Here is a 22030-nt window from a genome sequence, read left to right as displayed (position 1 = left end):
AAAAAAGTTTGTTATAAATTTATTGTTTGCTTGTTTTTTGTTTTTTAATATATATATTATTTAAACATTATTAAAAATTAATCTATTGTTACGAATATGGTTTTAAAACAATGGTTTTAAATTAATTGGCTTGTTATGAAATTGAAAAGACATGACTACAGTGTATATTCGGGGAACATTTTGTTCAGTATCGCGTTGTGATTCACTACGTAAGTTTCAGAGATCACTACACAATTTTTAAACATTAAACAGTAATTACTCATCAATTTTTAATTGACTAGAAATATCACTAATCAAGATTTTAAAAACAAAATGTTCCCAGATATTATGTTTAATACATATCTATCATATTGTATCTTTAGGCAGCAAATGCTGGCAAGGGTCTCGCTACATGTCAAAAACACCCACCATCTCTTAAGACTAATTTCCAATACACCCGCCATTCATTGGCAGTGATAGTAATATCCACCATTCATTGGCAGTGATAGTAATATCCACCATCTCTTAAGACTAATTTCCAATACGCCCGCCATCCATTGGCAGTGATAGTAATATCCGCCATTCATTGGCAGTGATAGTAATATCCGCCATTCATTGGCAGTGATAGTAATATCCGCCATCCATTGGCAGTGATAGTAATATCCACCATCTCTTAAGACTAATTTCCAATACGCCCACCATCCATTGGCAGTGATAGTAATATCCGCCATTCATTGGCAGTGATAGTAATATCCACCATTCATTGGCAGTGATAGTAATATCCGCCATTCATTGGCAGTGATAGTAATATCCGCCATCCATTGGCAGTGATAGTAATATCCACCATCTCTTAAGACTAATTTCCAATACGCCCGCCATCCATTGGCAGTGATAGTAATATCCGCCATCCATTGGCAGTGATAGTAATATCCGCCATCCATTGGCAGTGATAGTAATATCCGCCATTCATTGGCAGTGATAGTAATATCCGCCATCCATTGGCAGTGATAGTAATATCCGCCATCCATTGGCAGTGATAGTAATATCTGCCATTCATTGGCAGTGATAGTGATAGTAATATCCGCCATCCATTGGCAGTGATAGTAATATCCGCCATCCATTGGCAGTGATAGTAATATCTGCCATTCATTGGCAGTGATAGTAATATCCGCCATTCATTGGCAGTGATAGTAATATCCGCTATCCATTTATTTAGGCTGCCATCCAAAATCACAAGTCATGCAATTGTCTTGAACTACCAGAGTACTCAGGTTCATCGTCGTTTACAAGACAATTTCGAAGTACTTGTACCCTGCAAATCTTAGGTACCATCCCTTCCTATAAGTGGAACCAACTCTACTGATTCCCTCCATCCCTTTCCTGAATACTGGCAAGACAAGTGACTGGGTGCTAAAAGAGAACAGTTCAAAGGCAATTGGCTGCCTATAAAATTGACTGCCAAGACTGAATATTAAAGTCACTAAATTTCTATAGTGTTGTAACATTTTGCAGTGAGACTGGGTACAAAGAACACTATGAAAAGCAGCAGCTGCCGGTTATAAATAGATAATATATGAGCATATTAAATTTCTAAATGTCTACTGTGTTGTACATGTAACTTTATGCAGTGACACCATACATAAAGAACATGGACAAATAAAAGCAGCTGGTTATAACATTAATAACAAATGACTGAATATTAAACTGACTACATTTCTTTAGTGTTATAACTTTATTCAGTGTGATCAGGTCCAAAGAACATAAAAAGGAAGCATCTGATTATAAAACTTATCATATTTGAGCACTGGTGTATTACATTTCTAAAAAAAAAATTATTGTGTTGTGCAAGTGCGAATAATTTTTACATACTCATATACCACTAGAGTTTCGAGCATGTCCGTCCTGGGGCCTGTCTCTGGATAGCCAGGGGCTTATTGTGTTCACTAGCCATACTTCTGTCATGATTAATTGCTTATATACATTTATATTGTTTGTACCAATAAGCAAATGCTTGCGGTAATAAATATACTTCTCAAAAGAATTTAAGGGTCAAAAATTTATAACCAAATAAGTTTCAGAGTGTATTAGATTGATGATGTAAACTACACCAAATTTTTTATTTATTGTTCCATATTTACAAAAAACCACAAATAAACGTCACTGTATACAAGAAAGTCACATGACATGCTGTCAAAGTTGAAGGTTGTCAAACATGGATTTTACACATTAGAACATTCGTTTAATAGTGTGTGAATCCAACCCTGGTGCGAATACACTCGACACATCGTTGCCTCATGCTGTTGATCAGACGTCTGAAGAACTCTTGGGGAATGGCCTGCCACTCTGCCATAAGAAGTTGACCCAGATCATGAAGGTTGGCCGGAGGGGCATGGTTATCCCGAACTCTCCTGCCTAATTTGTCCCAGGCGTTCTCTATTGGGGCCAAGTCCGGCGAATATGCTGGCCAATCCATCCTGGCGATACCTTGTTGTCTGAGAAAGTCCGTTACCACCCTGGCGCGGTGGGGTCTGGCATTGTCATCCTGCAGAACTGCCCCGCCGCCAATCTGCTGAAGGCCTGGGAGAACCAATGGCCGGATAATCTCATTCAGATAGCGGATTCCATTCAGATTGCCATCCACCACATAGAGGGGGGTCCTGTGGTGGATAGAGATGCCGCCCCACACCATGACGCTGCCACCACCGAACCGGTGATGTTGTCTAACGTTAACGTCAGCGAAGCGCTCCCCAGGACGTCTGTAGACACGAACCCGACCGTCGTTGAACTGGAGACTAAACCTGGACTCATCAGTGAACATCACTCGACCCCACTGAACACGTTGCCACCGCAGATGAAGCGTGCACCAGTGACGTCTGGCCGTTCTGTGACGTGGTAGGAGTGGTGGTCGAACAGCCTGGCGACGGCAGCGTAGATTATTGGCTCTCAGACAATTGCGTATGGTTTGATCAGACACTCGAGTTCCAGTCGCAATCCGCAGATTGTCACGTAATCGGCGTGCAGTGGTTGTGCGTTGACATAGAGCCATATTGGTGATGTAGCGGTCCTCTCTGTTTGTAGTGCTTCGGGGTCTTCCCGAACGTGGACGATTTCGAACAGAATTCGTTGCTTGGTACCTTTGCCACAGTCGGCTAACGACACTCTGACTGACACCAAGTCTCAGAGCAACATTTCTTTGCGTATTGCCATCCTGAAGCCAAGCAATAGCCCGTCCTCGATCTTCGATAGTCAGTTGAAGTCGTACCATTGTCGAATTTGGAGTGTGCACCGTACACGAACGCAAGCTCCACTTATACGGAAATTCAGCTATTGGGAACATGGAATACACGTGCAAAGTGTGCAAATGAAGCGCTTTGTGAAAAAGCAAGTTATGGGCACTTAGCAGACCTTTCGCTTTCGCCCTAATTTACGTGCAAATGTAAGCATGTTTTTGCCATTAGAACTAGTCGACAGTGTCAATGACAGTGGATTTTAATTCATTTATGGGTTGCTTAGACCCACTTTCGTCAAAATGGAACAATACCATGCCTGACATTATGGTCTAGCTAATATAATTGACATTCAGAAAATAATGTCAAAAATATCGTCTGACCGTTAAATTCTTTTGAGTAGTATACATTGTAATTGAATTGAAATGAGTACAAAGAACATTAAAAAGAAGCAACTTATTACAAAATTGATAATCTTTGACTATATTAAATTTACTAAATTTCCTTTTTATTTTAACCTTATACAGTGGCATAAAGAACATAAAAAAGAAAGCAGCTGGTTATAAAATGGATAACACATGACTGTGTATTAACTTAATGTCTGTAGTGTTGTAACTTTACATAGAAAGTTTACATAAAGAACATAAAGAAGGAAGCATCTGGTTATAACATAGATAACACATGACTGTGTATTAACTTAATGTCTGTAGTGTTGTAACTTTACATAGAAAGTTTACATAAAGAACATAAAGAAGGAAGCAGCTGGCTATAACATAGATAACACATGACTGTGTATTAACTTAATGTCTGTAGTGTTGTAACTTTACATAGAAAGTTTACATAAAGAACATAAAGAAGGAAGCAGCTGGTTATAAAATGGATAACACATGATTGTGTATTAACTTAATGTCTGTAGTGTTGTAACTTTACATAGAAAGTTTACATAAAGAACATAAAGAAGGAAGCAGCTGGTTATAAAATGGATAACACATGATTGTGTATTAACTTAATGTCTGTAGTGTTGTAACTTTACATAGAAAGTTTACATAAAGAACATAAAAAAGGAAGCAGCTGGTTATAACATAGATAACACATGACTGTGTATTAACTTAATGTCTGTAGTGTTGTAACTTTACATAGAAAGTTTACATAAAGAACATAAAGAAGGAAGCAGCTGGTTATAACATAGATAACACATGATTGTGTATTAACTTAATGTCTGTAGTGTTGTAACTTTACATAGAAAGTTTACATAAAGAACATAAAGAAGGAAGCAGCTGGTTATAAAATGGATAACACATGACTGTGTATTAACTTAATGTCTGTAGTGTTGTAACTTTACATAGAAAGTTTACATAAAGAACATAAAGAAGGAAGCAGCTGGTTATAAAATGGATAACACATGATTGTGTATTAACTTAATGTCTGTAGTGTTGTAACTTTACATAGAAAGTTTACATAAAGAACATAAAGAAGGAAGCAGCTGGTTATAAAATGGATAACACATGATTGTGTATTAACTTAATGTCTGTAGTGTTGTAACTTTACATAGAAAGTTTACATAAAGAACATAAAAAAGGAAGCAGCTGGTTATAACATAGATAACACATGACTGTGTATTAACTTAATGTCTGTAGTGTTGTAACTTTACATAGAAAGTTTACATAAAGAACATAAAGAAGGAAGCAGCTGGTTATAACATAGATAACACATGATTGTGTATTAACTTAATGTCTGTAGTGTTGTAACTTTACATAGAAAGTTTACATAAAGAACATAAAGAAGGAAGCAGCTGGTTATAAAATGGATAACACATGACTGTGTATTAACTTAATGTCTGTAGTGTTGTAACTTTACATAGAAAGTTTACATAAAGAACATAAAGAAGGAAGGAGCTGGTTATAAAATGGATAACACATGATTGTGTATTAACTTAATGTCTGTAGTGTTGTAACTTTACATAGAAAGTTTACATAAAGAACATAAAGAAGGAAGCAGCTGGTTATAAAATAGATAACACATGATTGTGTATTAACTTAATGTCTGTAGTGTTGTAACTTTACATAGAAAGTTTACATAAAGAACATAAAGAAGGAAGCAGCTGGTTATAAAATAGATAACACATGATTGTGTATTAACTTAATGTCTGTAGTGTTGTAACTTTACATAGAAAGTTTACATAAAGAACATAAAGAAGGAAGCAGCTGGTTATAACATAGATAACACATGATTGTGTATTAACTTAATGTATGTAGTGTTGTAACTTTACATAGAAAGTTTACATAAAGAACATAAAGAAGGAAGCAGCTGGCTATAACATAGATAACACATGATTGTGTATTAACTTAATGTATGTAGTGTTGTAACTTTACATAGAAAGTTTACATAAAGAACATAAAGAAGGAAGCAGCTGGTTATAACATAGATAACACATGATTGTGTATTAACTTAATGTCTGTATAGTGTTGTAACTTTACATAGAAAGTTTACATAAAGAACATAAAGAAGGAAGCAGCTGGTTATAACATAGATAACACATGATTGTGTATTAACTTAATGTCTGTAGTGTTGTAACTTTACATAGAAAGTTTACATAAAGAACATAAAGAAGGAAGCAGCTGGTTATAAAATAGATAACACATGATTGTGTATTAACTTAATGTCTGTAGTGTTGTAACTTTACATAGAAAGTTTACATAAAGAACATAGAGAAGGAAGGAGCTGGTTATAAAATGGATAACACATGATTGTGTATTAACTTAATGTCTGTAGTGTTGTAACTTTACATAGAAAGTTTACATAAAGAACATAAAGAAGGAAGCAGCTGGTTATAAAATGGATAACACATGATTGTGTATTAACTTAATGTCTGTATAGTGTTGTAACTTTACATAGAAAGTTTACATAAAGAACATAAAGAAGGAAGCAGCTGGTTATAAAATAGATAACACATGATTGTGTATTAACTTAATGTATGTAGTGTTGTAACTTTACATAGAAAGTTTACATAAAGAACATAAAGAAGGAAGGAGCTGGTTATAAAATGGATAACACATGATTGTGTATTAACTTAATGTCTGTAGTGTTGTAACTTTACATAGAAAGTTTACATAAAGAACATAAAGAAGGAAGCAGCTGGTTATAAAATGGATAACACATGATTGTGTATTAACTTAATGTCTGTAGTGTTGTAACTTTACATAGAAACTCTAGGTACAAAGGATAACAAAAAACGAAGCAACTGGTTATAAAATTGTTAACAGATCTTGAACCGATGAGGAAAGATATATTTGAGAGACAAAATGTGATGAAATCTTTTCGATACCATTCTCAGGTTTTGAACATGCTCATATGCCACTAAATCTTCGAGCATGTCTCTCCCAAGGCTGGTCTCTGGATAGCCAAAAATCTGTCTTGGAACAGAATATATATACCATTCTCAACTTATTTTGAAATGTTTACATGTTGAATTTGATTCTAAATTCTAATATACTTGTGATATTTATATATGTATGCTAGAAATTTTACACTGATTTTGAAATTTTATATTGATGTTGATCATCAGTTCATTCATACTCTTACTAACTGTTTGACACCTGATAGCCGATATAAATCTTGTGCTTTGGTGTTGTTAAACATTCATGAATTCATTTATGAATTCATGAATTCATTCATGAATTCATTCATTCATTAATTTGTATAATTGTAAATATTCATTCTTTCATTCATTCATTTGTTCATTCATTAATTCATTCATTCGCTGATTCATTCATTCATTCAATTGTATATTAATTGCAAACATTCATTCATTCATTCATGCATTGATTGATTGATTGATTGATTGATTGATTGATTGATTGATTGATTGATTGATTGATTGATTGATTCAATCATTCAATCATTTATTCATTTATTCGTGCTCACTTGAGGTTTTTGCGTCGCAGGATCAAACCACTGCGGTGGATCCATTCAACTGATTGGTTTTTTTTTCTCATTCCAACCAGTACACCACAGCTGGTCAAAAGCTGTGGTATGTGCTTTCCTGTCTGTGTGAAAGTGCATATAAAAGATCCCTTGCTGCATTAAAAAAAAATGTAGCAGGTTTCCTCTGATGACTACGAGTCAGAAATTACCAAATGTTTGACATATAATAGCCGATGATTAATTAAGCATTGTGGTCTAGTGGTGTTGTTAACCAAAACAAACTTCTTCTTTCTTTCTTTCATTCATTCATTCATTCATTCACTCTCTCACTCACTCACTCACTCTTTCAGTCGTATATTAACTGTAATAAAATCATTGTGTGTAACCTGTAGGCTGCGAGACTGGGTGCGAAGAGGGAGCAGGAGAAGGGAAGCGGTTGGTTTGGAGGCTGGTTCGGAGGGGGTCAGGCCAAGGCAGCAGACTCGTCCAAGACGGGAGATATTCGTAAGTGACCTCGTCTTTACGCATGTTTAATTATAAAATCTGTTTGTGAAAGGGGCAACCCCTGCAAATAAGAAAATGTCCACAGCAAAAAACAAAGAGAGCAGAATTAATAAATCTGTGACAATCTCCATTTCAAGGGATGAAGAAGGCACCTTTTAAAAAATTCTCTGAGGTGTGATGGATCTTGGATTTGATCCCCATGACTGGTACATCAGAGGTCATGGTATTTATAGTCCTGTCTATAGGAAAATGGATGTAAAATATCCCTTATTAAACAGTGTATTAGGGTGTCATTAAACACAACATACCTTTTTTCTCTCTGAAGCTGCTGATTGAACAATGTGCTGGGGTGTCGTTATAAAACATACCAATTAACATTACTTAGATTTTATTGCTTAGATTATCCATTTCCATACATCTGAAGTGTTTCTAGTCATCCTGTGTTTTTAATGCCACAAAATCCATTTTTCATATTTTTTAAAATGCACATACTTCTGAGAAGTAATGGTTATAGAGTCGAACTCTAGTCAACTTTTTAAGGGTATTTCCCCGTTTCAATATCACAGACTCTTCTTTCATTCTTTTGTAGCTTTATCCAAATGTGTTACAGGTTTGTAGATTAGCCAAACTTAGGGTCAGTTTTCACGGCTTGAAACTAGCGTCTGCGACTTTAACATTCCTTTTTTCTAAACATTTCTTGCATTATTTTTCAGAGGAGAAGTTCTATGAGCACTTCACACCTGAAGAGAAGGCCAAACTCTACGGTGCAATTGGCTACGAGGAGAACGAATCAGACCCCACTCTCCCAAAAGAGGTTCGTTTCTGTGGTTACATTGTAAACAGCACAGCAGTAACTCTGAATTATTCTTTATCCTGCAACCACAGTTTGTACTGGTCAATTATGGTAACCATATTAAGTCACATCCTGCATCTTGCAAGGCAGTCCTTAACCATATGTCTGACGCCATATAACCTTAAATAAAATGTGTTGAGTGCGTCATTAAATAAAACATTTCCTTCCTCTCAATATCTGCGTGGTCCTTAACCATATGTTTGACGCCATATAACCGTAAATAAAATGTGTTGAGTGCGTCATTAAATAAAACATTTCCTTCCTCTCAATATCTGCGTGGTCCTTAACCATATGTTTGACGCCATATAACCGTAAATAAAATGTGTTGAGTGCGTCATTAAATAAAACATTTCCTTCGTCTCAATATCTGTGTGGTCCTTAACCATATGTCTGACGCCATATAACCGTAAATAAAATGTGTTGAGTGCGTCGTTAAATAAAACATTTCCTTCGTCTCAATATCTGTGTGGTCCTTAACCGTATGTCTGACGCCATATAACCGTAAATAAAATGTGTTGAGTGCGTCGTTAAATAAAACATTTCCTTCCTCTCAATATCTGCGTGGTCCTTAACCATATGTCTGACGCCATATAACGTAAATAAAATGTGTTGAGTGCGTCGTTAAATAAAACATTTCCTTCTCTCAATATCTGCGTGGTCCTTAACCATATGTCTGACGCCATATAACCGTAAATAAAATGTGTTGAGTGCGTCATTAAATAAAACATTTCCTTCGTCTCAATATCTGCGTGGTCCTTAACCATATGTCTGACGCCATATAACCGTAAATAAAATGTGTTGAGTGCGTCGTTAAATAAAACATTTCCTTCCTCTCAATATCTGCATGGTCCTTAACCATATGTCTGACGCCATATAACCGTAAATAAAATGTGTTGAGTGCGTCGTTAAATAAAACATTTCCTTCTCTCAATATCTGCGTGGTCCTTAACCATATGTCTGACGCCATATAACCGTAAATAAAATGTGTTGAGTGCGTCATTAAATAAAACATTTCCTTCGTCTCAATATCTGCGTGGTCCTTAACCATATGTCTGACGCCATATAACCGTAAATAAAATGTGTTGAATGCGTTGTTAAATATAACATTTCCTTCCTCTCAATATCTGCATGGTCCTTAACCGTATGTCTGACGCCATATAATCGTAAATAAAATGTGTTGAGTGCATCGTTAAATAAAACATTTCCTTCATCTCAATATCTGTGTGGTCCTTAACCATATGTCTGACGCCATATAACCGTAAATAAAATGTGTTGAGTGCGTCGTTAAATAAAACATTTCCTTCCTCTCAATATCTGTGTGGTCCTTAACCATATGTCTCACGCCATATAACCGTAAATAAAATGTGTTGAGTGCGTCATTAAAACATTTCTTTCCTTGCAAGACAGGGATGGGATGTAGCCCAGTGGTAAAGTGTTCGCTTGATGAATGGTCAGTCTAGGATCGATCCCCGTAGGTGGACCCATTGGGCTATTTTTCGTTCCATCCAGTGCTCCACAACTGGTGTAACAAAGGCCGTGCCATGTACTATCCTGTCTGTGGGATGGTGCATGTAGAAGATCCCTTGCTACTAATCGAAAAGAGTAGCCTATGAAGTGGCGATAGCGGGTTTCTTCTCTCAATACCTGTATGGTCCTTAACCATATGTCCGATGCCATATAAGCTTAAATAAAACAGTTCCTTCCTTGCAAGATATTCCTTGTGCCATGAATGTAAAGTGGAATGGGCATTTTGCATTATAGTGGTTGATTCCATGGATCTCTACCTATTGCCTCATCTATAAAGGACAGCCACTGCCAAGAAGATCTTCTTGCAAATTTAACCCATAAGTTACCCAGGGAAAATTTGTTTTCAAAATCTTGATTGCCAATATTTCTAGTCGACTGAAAATGTATTAGCATCTACTTTTACTGTTTTAAAGGCATGCTGTCACGGATTCAAGGACCTTATTTCTCTAAAAATGGATAATAACTAAAAATTACATTAATTGTTGGAAACGAAATCTAGCTATTGCATCACTTTAACTACACCATGATGGAGTGAAATCCATGTCAACCCTCTCTGCAATTTTAATTTTTGAATTATGGATCATTGCCATAATTCAATTATTTTTACAAAATATCATTAATAAATGGAGTATGGTGGTTATGAAGATGGTCGAATAAAGTACATTTAGGGACAAATCAAATTATTTTTGTTCAGGTAGTACTTTGTTAGACCATTAAATAGGTCAGTGGTCTGTGACAATATGCCTTTAAAACTGTGTAGCTATCTCTGAAACTTGCATAGCGAATCACAACTCGATACTGAACAAAATGTTCCCTGTTACCAGGTCAGTATTTTGTGGTTACCTGTACAAGAGTTATCAAAATGTTTATTTTGATTCCTAATTAGTGACATATCACAGCTGTGACATATCACTTGTTATTACCCACTTGGTAAACATCTGGGTGCGTTGTACAAATTTCGAATGCACCTGGTGCTAATGACATAATCTTGGTATGTGACATCATCTTCCCTGGTCTCCGCTGTGTGTATTCGCATGTCTCGTTGGGTAATGTTGAAAGTAATTGTCAGATGTTACATTATTTGATGGTGGGTAATAAATAAAATATCACACTCATTTTCGCTAGATAACTTTTTTTTACGACACTCATGAACTTCCTCTGGCATCTAACCTCACTTTCATTCAGTCGGATACAAACATGGGAAGTCCACTTGTTTCATAAAAATGATATCTAGCGAAAACGAGTGAAGTCTTCTATATTTCTCAGCCTGACAAACTTGTACATTTCAGTAGTGTTTGAAAATGTTCTGTGACATGATGTAAGAATAACACTATGTAATATTTTCTTTATTTCAGTATATTGCTGTGCGACTGGTCACTAAGCTGAGCAACGTTTCTATTTCCCTGTTGGACAATACTAAAAAGTAAGTGTTATATTTATTACATTTCAGTATGTCCTGTTTGATACTGGGATGGAATTGTCCAAGCCATTTTATAACGGGATGTACTGTGTTGTAATTTACACAGTTTTTTATACGCCAATCTATGATGAGTCGTATTATGGCATGGCGTTGTCCGTCCTTCCATACGTACATCCATCAATCCTTCTGTCTATTAACTTTTTTCTTGTCACTGTGACCTACTTTTCATGGTCCACTGTACATAGCAGTAAATCTTTGTTCGGACCATATCTTGCATACAGATACATACAGGACCATCAAACCTGACATGAAGGAACAGCTTTGAATGGCGGTGTGTCATGTACTATTACTAGGTCACTGTACCTACTTTTCATGGTCTACTGCACATATCAGTAAATCCTTGTCTGGACCATATCTTGCATACAGATGCATACAGGACCATCAAACCTCACATGTAGGAACAACTTGGGATGGCGGTGTGTCACCTTCTATTACTAGGTCACTTTGACCTACTTTTCACGGTTTAATTCACATAACAGTAAATCCTTGTCCAGATCATATCATGCATACAGATGCATACAGAACCATCAAATCACATGTAGGAACAACTTGGGATGGTGGTTGGTCCAAAACAAACTGTTCATTCATCCCACTGCAAAACAATTCACATAATTAGACTTGAATCATACACATAACATATTCAGAAATATAGATACGGTTTTCCATCAAACTCCTGATGGGTGTATCACGTACCTCACTGGTACTCTAGTTTTTTATATCCCGCTGTCTCATTTCTTTGACTTCCGCCTCATTTCTTTGACTTCCGCCTCATTTCTTTGACTTCCGCCTCATTTCTTTGACTTCCGTCTCATTTCTTCGACTTCCGCCTCATTTCTTCGACTTCCGTCTCATTTCTTCGACTCCCGTCTCATTTCTTCGACTTCCGTCACATTTCTTTGACTTCCGTCTCATTTCTTTGACTCCCGTCTCATTTCTTTGACTCCCGTCTCATTTCTTTGACTCCCGTCTCATTTCTTTGACTTCCCGTCTCATTTCTTTCACTTCCGTCTCATTTCTTCGACTCCCGTCTCATTTCTTTGACTTCCGTCTCATTTCTTTGACTTCCGTCTCATTTCTTCACAATCTGGCAGCTTCTTCTATCTTTCAACATCTTTTGCTGTCCACCTCCACATCCCAGTCCTTGTTTCTCCAACCACATCATGTGCTTGTCTCTTGTGGCTATCCATGTCACACACCTGCTCTGTTCTGCTCTGTTAGCTACCTGCCACTATTACTACATATCACCTGGAGATTATGAGGACAGTTATTTTTCACTCGCCCGGTATTTTCAAACGTGAAGGGCTGATTAAATTAATTAAAAAACAAAAAGAACTCAGAATTTTTTTATCATTTCTTCTCTTGCAGGGAACCACAGATCTTGAAACTGAAGTTGAAAGAAGTGTTTTCTTCTATTGGCCAGAGACCCGCCGCCAGTGCTGTGCAGTAAGTGTTTCCATGACGATTTCACTTGGGGTCAAAGTTGAGGTCACTGACTAAAAATAGACAACAAATTTCTATGCATGTCAATAATTTTTGGTTGAGTTTTTTTTTCTTTCTGAATTTTAAAATGGAAAATGCTTGTTTTGGTGACTGGTTCAAGAGTTAATATCACTGTTAATGAAACAGAAAATTGGTTTTGAAGTGTGTTCTTTTTTATTTAATTTAAAAAAAATATATTGTTTCTGGTATTGAATGTCTTGTCTGGATTTACTATTTCCATATGGAGAGGCCAGGGGTCTAATTAACAAACCTCTTGTAGACTCTTAAGCAACATTACATCGTCCATGCTAATAATTTTGCAGTGCATCACAGTTATTAGAGTCTGATGAATTAAGCCCCTGAGCCCATTGTTTCGAAGCTGTCTTATTGCTACTACAGTGAAACCTGTCTTAACTGGACCCTGAACAATCTGAAATCTGGTTAAAAACCAGCCACGTTTCGTGGTCCGAAATGTTCTAAATTCTAAAACGTGACCTTCTAAACAACAGATCCTGTTTACACCAGATAATTATTAGGTCCCTGATGTAATCCGGTTTAAACAGTTTTCACTGTATATCATAAAACTGTTGTAGCTATGGCATGTGTTGTAGTGACGCCATAGCTTACGATGTTTTTACGATAAGACCGCTTTGAAAATATGCGACCAGGACATTGTAAGCCTAGGTTTGCACGTAATTGTAAATCTACGACGAAACCACAATTGTTAATACTACTAACAGTACAGCTAATATACAGCTAATATAGTTTAATATCCACCTATTTAATATTTTTTGCCCTTAAAATGCTATGTCTTCCATAATGATGCAATGCCAAACACAAGCAAATGTATGACCGGTACAACTGCTAGTCGTAAACTTGTGATGTTATTTTATGAAGGTGGCTATAGGTTGGCATATATTTCAGTTCTTGTACTTCAGTTTGTGTTGTTTTTGTTTTGTTGTTGTCAGGATTGAGGCTAAGATAGACAGTATAAGCATGCTGGGCACGGTACAGAATGGCGTCAAACCAAAGATGATCAAATCTCAAGTCCAGGACTCTAATCACGTTTACTCGCTGCTGGACGCTAAGATTGAAACGAACCCGCTAGACGGAGGTGCCGACACCCGGGTCAAACTGAACTCAAGGCCGTTGGAGATAACCTACGATGCCGTAAGTGGTTCTTTCATTTCATTAGTTCAATATTTAAATTTTACATGGAATTTGTTCCTGTTCTTGTTCTATTATCAGAGAACATTTTGTTTTCAAAATCTTGATTAGTAATATTTTTAAGCAATTGAAAATTGATTAGCAAAATTTTTTTAATTTTTAAAAATTGTGTAGTGATCTCTATAACTTGTGTAGCTAATCGTGATGTGATATTTAACCAAAATGTTCCCTGGAATGGATGTTGCATACTGGGAATATAATAGTGTGTTGAAAATTAATAGCAACTACTGTGTAATGTTTTAAAATTGTGTAGTGATCTCTTAAACTTGTGTAGCGAATCATGTTGTGATACTGAAACAAATATTCCCTGTTTATGAAAAGCTCATAGTAATCTCCTATAGCAAGCCTTGGAATTCATTTTGTGATGTGGCAAGTACTCTACAGGGATGTGAGAGCAGAAATGCGTAAATGCACTTTCCATTTCGTCTAAAAAAACAAAAACATGATGTTCAATACTGTTGACCACACACATAGTCTTAGAGAGAAAACCTGGTATATTTTTTCATTAGTAGCAAGGGATCTTTTATATCCACCATCATAAAACAAAACAAAAACATGATGTTCAATGCTGTTGACCACACAAGGTTCATTTGCCTGTTTTCACGGTTTCAAGTTTATGATGTGTGCCTTATATTATAAGTTAAAACTAGTTTAGAATGCAATTTTTGGCAGTTCCAGGGGTTGCAAACAACAATTTTTCTTCAGGGGCCCTTGAGTGGCCCCTGGACCCCCAGTCGCAGTAAGCTTTTTTGTTCCAGCCCCTTTCACCTCCCTGAATCTATCCTCATTTGGTAATTCTAGAAATCAAATATTCAGGATTCCAAATGAGCCATACAGAATATAGTTCCAACTGCTTTCTGACAATTCCTGACCTGAAGATGGTGGATGTTATTGTATGCACATGTACCCAGTGCCATGTAAAAACAATTTCTGATGCAAGATCTACAGTTCTGCTGAAACAATAAAACTATAATGTTTTGTAAAATGTTTCTTTCAGTGTACGGTGAACCAGCTTGCGGTGTTTTTCAAACCACCTGAATCTGTGAGACTTAAACAGTGAGTACATCTTGTTGTTCTGTTTAAAGTGACGGACCCTAGTTTTTCAAACCATCTGAATCCGTAAGTCTTAAACAGTGAGTACATCTTGTTGTTCTGTTTAAAGTGACGGACCCTAGTTTTTAAACCACCTGAATCCGTAAGACTTAAACAGTGAGTACATCTTGTTGTTCTATTTAAAGCGACACACCCTAGTTTTTAAACCACCAGAGTCTGTAAGACTTAAACAGTGAGTACATCTTGTTGTTCTGTTTAAAGTGACGGACCCTAGTTTTTAAACCACCTGAATCCGTAAGACTTAAACAGTGAGTACATCTTGTTGTTCTATTTAAAGCGACACACCCTAGTTTTTAAACCACCAGAGTCTGTAAGACTTAAACAGTAAGTGTATGTTGTAATTCTGTTTAAAGTGACACACCCTAGTTTTTAAACCACCAGTCTGTAAGACTTACATTGAGGGCATCTTGTGGTTCTATTTAAAGCGACACACCCTAGCTTTTAAACCATCAGTCAACAGGCTTAGCCTATATTAAGGCCTCTCTATTTAAGTGACCGATCCTAGTTTTGTTACCACTCGAGTGCATAAAACTTAAACAGTGAGTTCTCTTTAATTGAGAATCATGGACAGTAATTAATTTTATTATCCATATATACAGTCAAACTTCGTTAACTCGAAGTTGAAGGGGACGACGAAATAGTTCGAGTTTCAGCAGACCTCAAAGTGAAACTGCATTGCAGTATTATCATTTCGTTGATATCGGATGTTAGCACATTTCTTCTGTGTATATGATAAAACTAAGTAAATATTAACAGAAACGAGATAAATCCGATCAATTTGACGTACATCTCTATGTACTTTTATTGTATTAATTGACAGTAAAGGTAAAAAACACACAACGAAAACTGAAAGCACGTACTTACATATAACCGGAAGTAAGCGATAAATTAAAGTTGATATATTTTTCAAATGTCAAAACAAGGCGGAACGTAACGTTGTAATAAATTAAAATACTGAATGTCGATTAGCACTAAGTACGTTTGTTTACCAAATAAAAAATACACAATATAAATAGCAAAATTATTGTAAATCACAAAAATCATTTTAAAAACCCTCACTAACATAGCGAGACATAACATAACAAATCAAAACGCTGTATGCCAAATAGCACTAGGTTATGTACTTTTTTGCACTCGTTTAAGAGAAAAAACAAACAGCGTTAATTGTTATTACAACAGTTCTTTGAAGATTACAAGACTATCCGTACTTTGTGTAATGAGGCCCGCTGCTGTGTACAAACACCGACAACCCAATGCAGTCATGTAGGATCATTTCGTTCCGCATAGTCGGCGATCTATTATTCTGTAATTACCACGTGTATCATCGATAGCCGAGACCAGTCGGGACACTCACGCTTTAAAGTATTACCGGTACAGTTAAAAGGCTCAGTCACTCCACAAACTTCGAGTTTTGGAAGTGCAATATCCCTTATTTTTTTATGGTGGGACCACAAAATTACTTTGAGAGATAGAGTTTTTCGAATGTTCGAAGTTTGAGTGTTCGAAGTCTGTTATTACTAGTTTGTATAGCAGTTCGGCCGGGACTGCCGTTTCACTTCGAGAGATCAACGTTTACGAAAGATCGAAGTTTGAGTTATCGAAGGTCGACTGTAGTTACACATAATCAAGTTAATAATAATCATACGAAGCACACGTGTAATAACAAGTGTAATAATATAATTTTGGGAAGCGACGTCATACCATGACGTTGTTTTCCCCCAGTCCTAGCCCAAACTGTACATGTGAAATATGATGTCATTTCATCATCTTCTTCTAGTTGTGGTTGAAACATTTTGAGTCGGCCCTTAGGCCTTGTTGATGATAAAAAAAATTACAATAATAATATGGATAATAAAGAAATTATTACACTCGTGTGTGTGTCGTACTGATCTTACGAAACCCGTGTCAGGATTTGTGTATTATCCTCGCTCTCATTCAGGCAATAGTAGAATTCTGACACTAATTTCGTAAAATCAGTACGACATACAAGCTCGTATAATAATCTCTATATTCTAATGAAAATATCTTGCATGCTTGATACTTTTTGCCTCGTCTTTACGCAGTAAAAAGGCGATATATAAGTGTTGCTTACCCGACAACAATAAACTTTTGTGTTGTAGTTTCACATTTAAATCAGTTGCTCGCACACTATAAGTCCTAGTTCATTGAAACTTGGTTTGTAGTTGCACGTATTAATTTTATGGTAAGCGAGACATTTTATTGTGCGGAATTCTTGTATTAATTTGTTTGTGTGTTAGTATGTAACTTTTTAAAACTGTTTACAAATCATAATTTATTAATTAGAGTTATAGAGACATGACTATGTTGTAAAATACATGTAAATATTTGATATTTCAGGCTGTCACAGGCTGCCATGGCAACGTTTGATGACATAAAGGAGCAATCGGCGACAGGCCTGCAACACGCTATAGAACAGAGGAAATACACCGAGATCACGGTTGACCTGATGTCATCCTACATCATCGTGCCAGAGGGAGGCTTCATGAAACCGTATGTTCTCAACTTCAGTGTCTTCGTTATCCTGTTTTACTTCGCTGTCTTGTTTTACTTCATGATCATCCCTGTGTCTCTGTCTCTCTGTCTCTGTGTCTATCTGTCTCTTTCTGTCTCTCTCTCTCTCTCTCTCTCTCTCTCTCTCTCTCTCTCTCTCTCTCTCTCTCTCTCTCTCTCTCTCTCTCTCTCTCTCTCTCTCTCTCTCTCTCTCTCTCTCTCTCTCTCTCTCTCTCTCTCTCTCTCTCTCTCTCTCTCTCTCTCTCTCTCTCTCTCTCCCCCTCCCTCTTTCTATGAAAACAAATATACAATCAGTCTGAATATATTTACTAACAATACTCTTTATGTATTAAATATATATATATATATATATATATATATATATATATATATATATATATATATATATATATATATATATATATATATATATATATATATATATTTAATGTTATTTATGTTCAACACTATCTGTAAGATAGTGATTCAGGGCCCCATCCCTAACACTATCAACATTTCTGGGCCAATAAAACCCCCCCAAAAAACAACCTCTTCAGTGTCTTCTTTATCTGGGGTGGGGGTGTGTCATGAAACCATACGTTCTCATATTCAGTGTCTTGTTTATCTGGGAGGTTTCATGAAACCTTACATTCTCAAATTCAGTGTCTTGTTTATCTGGGAGGTTTCATGAAACCGTACGTTCTCAAATTCAGTGTCTTGTTTATCTGGGAGGTTTCATGAAATTGTACGTTCTCAACTTCAGTGACTTCTTTATCTTGGATGGTCCATGAAAGCGTACATGTTCAAATTCAGTTTGTCTGTCTGAGTTGGTTTATAAAACTGTATATTCTGAACTACAGTGAATTGTCCATCTGTCTGGGAGGGTTTATGAAATGCACAGAGACAAACCAAAAGAGGACAAGAGAAATCAACCAGAAAAGAGACAAGAGAAAAAGAGACATAATTTGTCTGCATGGCTCTGTCTCTTTTCCTCTCTCTTCCCCTTTTCTCCATCCTTCATAATATTGAAATATTTTCTTGTCTGCTGGTGATACTGTAAAATATTTATTTTCGCTGGATCACATTTTCATGATTTAATAAAAATAAGTAAGTTCACGAGCATATAGTTTGGTGAATTCCCATCCCTCAATAAAACAATTTTTAAGTACCAGTTGTGATGTTAATAATTTTGACGTTTATTGTTTGCAAAATACTGTACACTTACGCAAGGTGCTTAGGCTACCCCATGTGCTTTTTTGTAACCCTCAAACTTTTAATAAAAACCGAACCTGAACACAAAATGGAATCTGAAGACGCAATGCTAGCGCTAGTTTGATTTAAACATTATTTATTACTGTCAAAATACTTGTTCAATATGTTTTATGACTGACCAACGGGCAAATAAAACATTTGGTGTGAAGTCCCAATATGAACTACGAGTATTCTATCGCTACAGAATACAAGCTCAACCCAGAGTTTTTTCACTTCCACATTTTAACATACTGTAATGTTTACTTGCTTTTATCCCAGCACTTATAGTTATTAAAAGAAAACATTATTATGTTTATTATCATGTAGTATATTTTCTTTACTTTGATATCGCTTCTTGATATAAAGTTTTAAGTATCGTATTGTAACTACTATAGTCCAGTGCAGCGCAAACTAATGTGGTCTCGGATCTGATTGAACGATAATGGATTATTATTTTTTAAAAGTGATCGCTTTGTCTCTACCGATGTGATGATTGGTTATGAAAATCTGTAAATGCTAATTGATGGAATTGATGTGAATATGTTGGGATTGTTTTCATGGGTACACAAAGAAAAACTAATAACAGTTATTTTAAAGGTCAGCTCAGGTCAGGTCAAATGACTTAACATGCACATTTAAAGCAAGCTGTTGTAGTACACGCCTGTCACGAGTGCAGGTGTCGACTTATGCTGGTTCAGCCGTCCAGGACAGGAAAGGGTTTGGGGTGTGTGGGAAGAGGGTATGTCAAAGGCTGTGGTATGTACTATCCAGTCGGTGGGATGGTGCATATAAAAGATCCCTTGCTGCTAATCAAAAAGAGTAGCCCATGAAGTGGCGACAGCGGGTTTCCACTCTCTATATCTGTGTGGCCCTTAACCATATGTCTGATGCTATATAACCGTAAATAAAATGTGTTGTGTGCGTCGTTAAATAAAACATTTTCTTCCTTCCTTTTTGTAAATAACTTCTGTATTCATATTTTACATGTTTTAATAACTTCTGTATTAATACTTGACATGTTTTATATACTTCTGTATTAATATTTGACATGTTTGATATTTTCCAGTGATGTGAAGCTGCTTGTTCTAGATCTGGGTACGCTCAAAGTGACCACAAAGAAAAGTGAGGTAGTGGAAGGAGAAAAGCAGAAGGTGGGTTAACGTCTTCAGTTTTAACCTTTTTAGACTACTGGATTAACTTTTGACAAAAACTACGTTGAGTGGGTACAAGTTTATAATTTTTACTCACATATATTCACTTAAATGTACCGGCCTCGGTGGCGTGGTGTCAGGCCATCAGTCTACAGGCTGGTAGGTACTGGGTTCGGATCCCAGTCGAGGCATGGGATTTTTAATCGAGATACCGACTCCAAACCCTGAGTGAGTGCTCCGCAAGGCTCAATGGGTAGGTGTAAACCGCTTGCACCGACCAGTGATCCATAACTGGTTCAACAAAGGCCATGGTTTGTGCTATCCTGCCTGTGGGAAGCGCAAATAAAAGATCCCTTGCTGCTAATCGGAAGAGTAGTCCATGTAGTGGCGACAGCGGGTTTCCTATTAGAATCTGTGTGGTCCTTAACCATATGTCTGACGCCATATAACCGTAAATAAAATGTGTTGAGTGCGTCGTTAAATAAAACATTTCTTTCTTTCTTTCACTTAAATGTTTTATAAATACATAAAATAAAGTTCATATTTGAATCTGTAAGTATTATTTTTGTGGGTTTTTTCTCATTTTTATTATATTTTAGATCAGTTAATGTTCACTAGAATTAGGCCAAAAAAAAAAGAAATTGTGTTTACTTACGGGCATTTGTGACCAGCTGTCCAGAATTTATATCCATTATTTCCAATAACAGCGGTTTTCTGACCAGAATTAAAGAAAAAAACCCACCTACCATTCATATCCAAATATTTGGTGATTTTCGTTGTTGGTAAAACGATCAAATTTATTATCAAATCGGCTATCGATCCCTGAAAATGACCGAGACATGCCGCCATTGTGGTGTGTGCGTCGTTAAATAAAACATTTTTTCTTTCTTTTCCTTTACGCAGATATATACATATTTGTGCCCAGATTTTCAAAAAAGTACGAACTGTTTTGATCCAATTATTCCATTTTGTTCCATTGTTTTCTAGTCTTTGCATGACGTGATGGCTGAAGCCTACGACAAGTTTAACATTGAACTGACGGGAATACAGATAATGTTTGTCAACCCAGGTAAGTTTAACATTGAACTGATGGGAATACAGATGATGTTTGTCAACCCAGGTAAGTTTAACATTGAACTGACGGGAATACAGATGATGTTTGTCAACCCAGGTAAGTGGTTTGAACTGACGGGAATACAGATGATGTTTGTCAACCCAGGTAAGCGGTTTGAACTGATGGGAATACAGATGATGTTTGTCAACCCAGGTAAGTGGTTTGAACTGACGGTTATACAGATGATGTTTGTCAACTCAGGTAAGTTTAACATTGAACTGACAGGAATACAGATGATGTTTGTCAACTCAGGTAAGTTTAACATTGAACTGACAGGAATACAGATGATGTTTGTCAACTCAGGTAAGTTTAACATTGAACTGACGGGAATACAGATGATGTTTGTCAACCCAGGTAAGCGGTTTGAACTGACGGGAATACAGATGATGTTTGTCAACCCAGGTAAGCGGTTTGAACTGACGGGAATACAGATGATGTTTGTCAACCCAGGTAAGCGGTTTGAACTGACGGGAATACAGATGTTTGTCAAACCAGGTAAGCGGTTTGAACTGACGGGAATACAGATGATGTTTGTCAACCCAGGTAAGCGGTTTTATCACGGAAGGGCTTGATGTAGGTTACCATTTGTTATGATAAATATGGATTCCATTTATGAAAATATATGTCTGGAATATTTTCATTCAATTTTAGTTGATTTCACAAAGTCATTTGATTGCAGAATTATTTTTT

The 22030-nt window shown here is 36.4% G+C and overlaps 1 protein-coding gene across 5 annotated transcripts in view; it reads left to right on the top strand.

Annotated features, from left to right (window-relative positions):
* LOC121373312 (vacuolar protein sorting-associated protein 13A-like) overlaps window positions 1-22030 on the top strand; it is a 197762-nt gene that overhangs the window by 46154 nt on the left and 129578 nt on the right. For all 5 annotated transcript variants that reach the window (XM_041499874.1, XM_041499873.1, XM_041499872.1 and 2 more), the window contains 9 exons: window positions 7523-7634; window positions 8348-8448; window positions 11370-11437; window positions 12860-12937; window positions 13942-14143; window positions 15198-15256; window positions 17672-17824; window positions 20142-20226; window positions 21214-21295. In XM_041499874.1, the coding sequence (XP_041355808.1) occupies window positions 7523-7634; window positions 8348-8448; window positions 11370-11437; window positions 12860-12937; window positions 13942-14143; window positions 15198-15256; window positions 17672-17824; window positions 20142-20226; window positions 21214-21295 (940 nt within the window). The remainder of the gene's footprint in view (window positions 1-7522; window positions 7635-8347; window positions 8449-11369; window positions 11438-12859; window positions 12938-13941; window positions 14144-15197; window positions 15257-17671; window positions 17825-20141; window positions 20227-21213; window positions 21296-22030) is intronic.

This window comes from Gigantopelta aegis, chromosome 5 (assembly GCF_016097555.1).
Source record: "Gigantopelta aegis isolate Gae_Host chromosome 5, Gae_host_genome, whole genome shotgun sequence".
NCBI classification, from domain to species: domain Eukaryota; kingdom Metazoa; phylum Mollusca; class Gastropoda; order Neomphalida; family Peltospiridae; genus Gigantopelta; species Gigantopelta aegis.
This window is presented reverse-complemented; position numbering and strand designations above follow the sequence as displayed.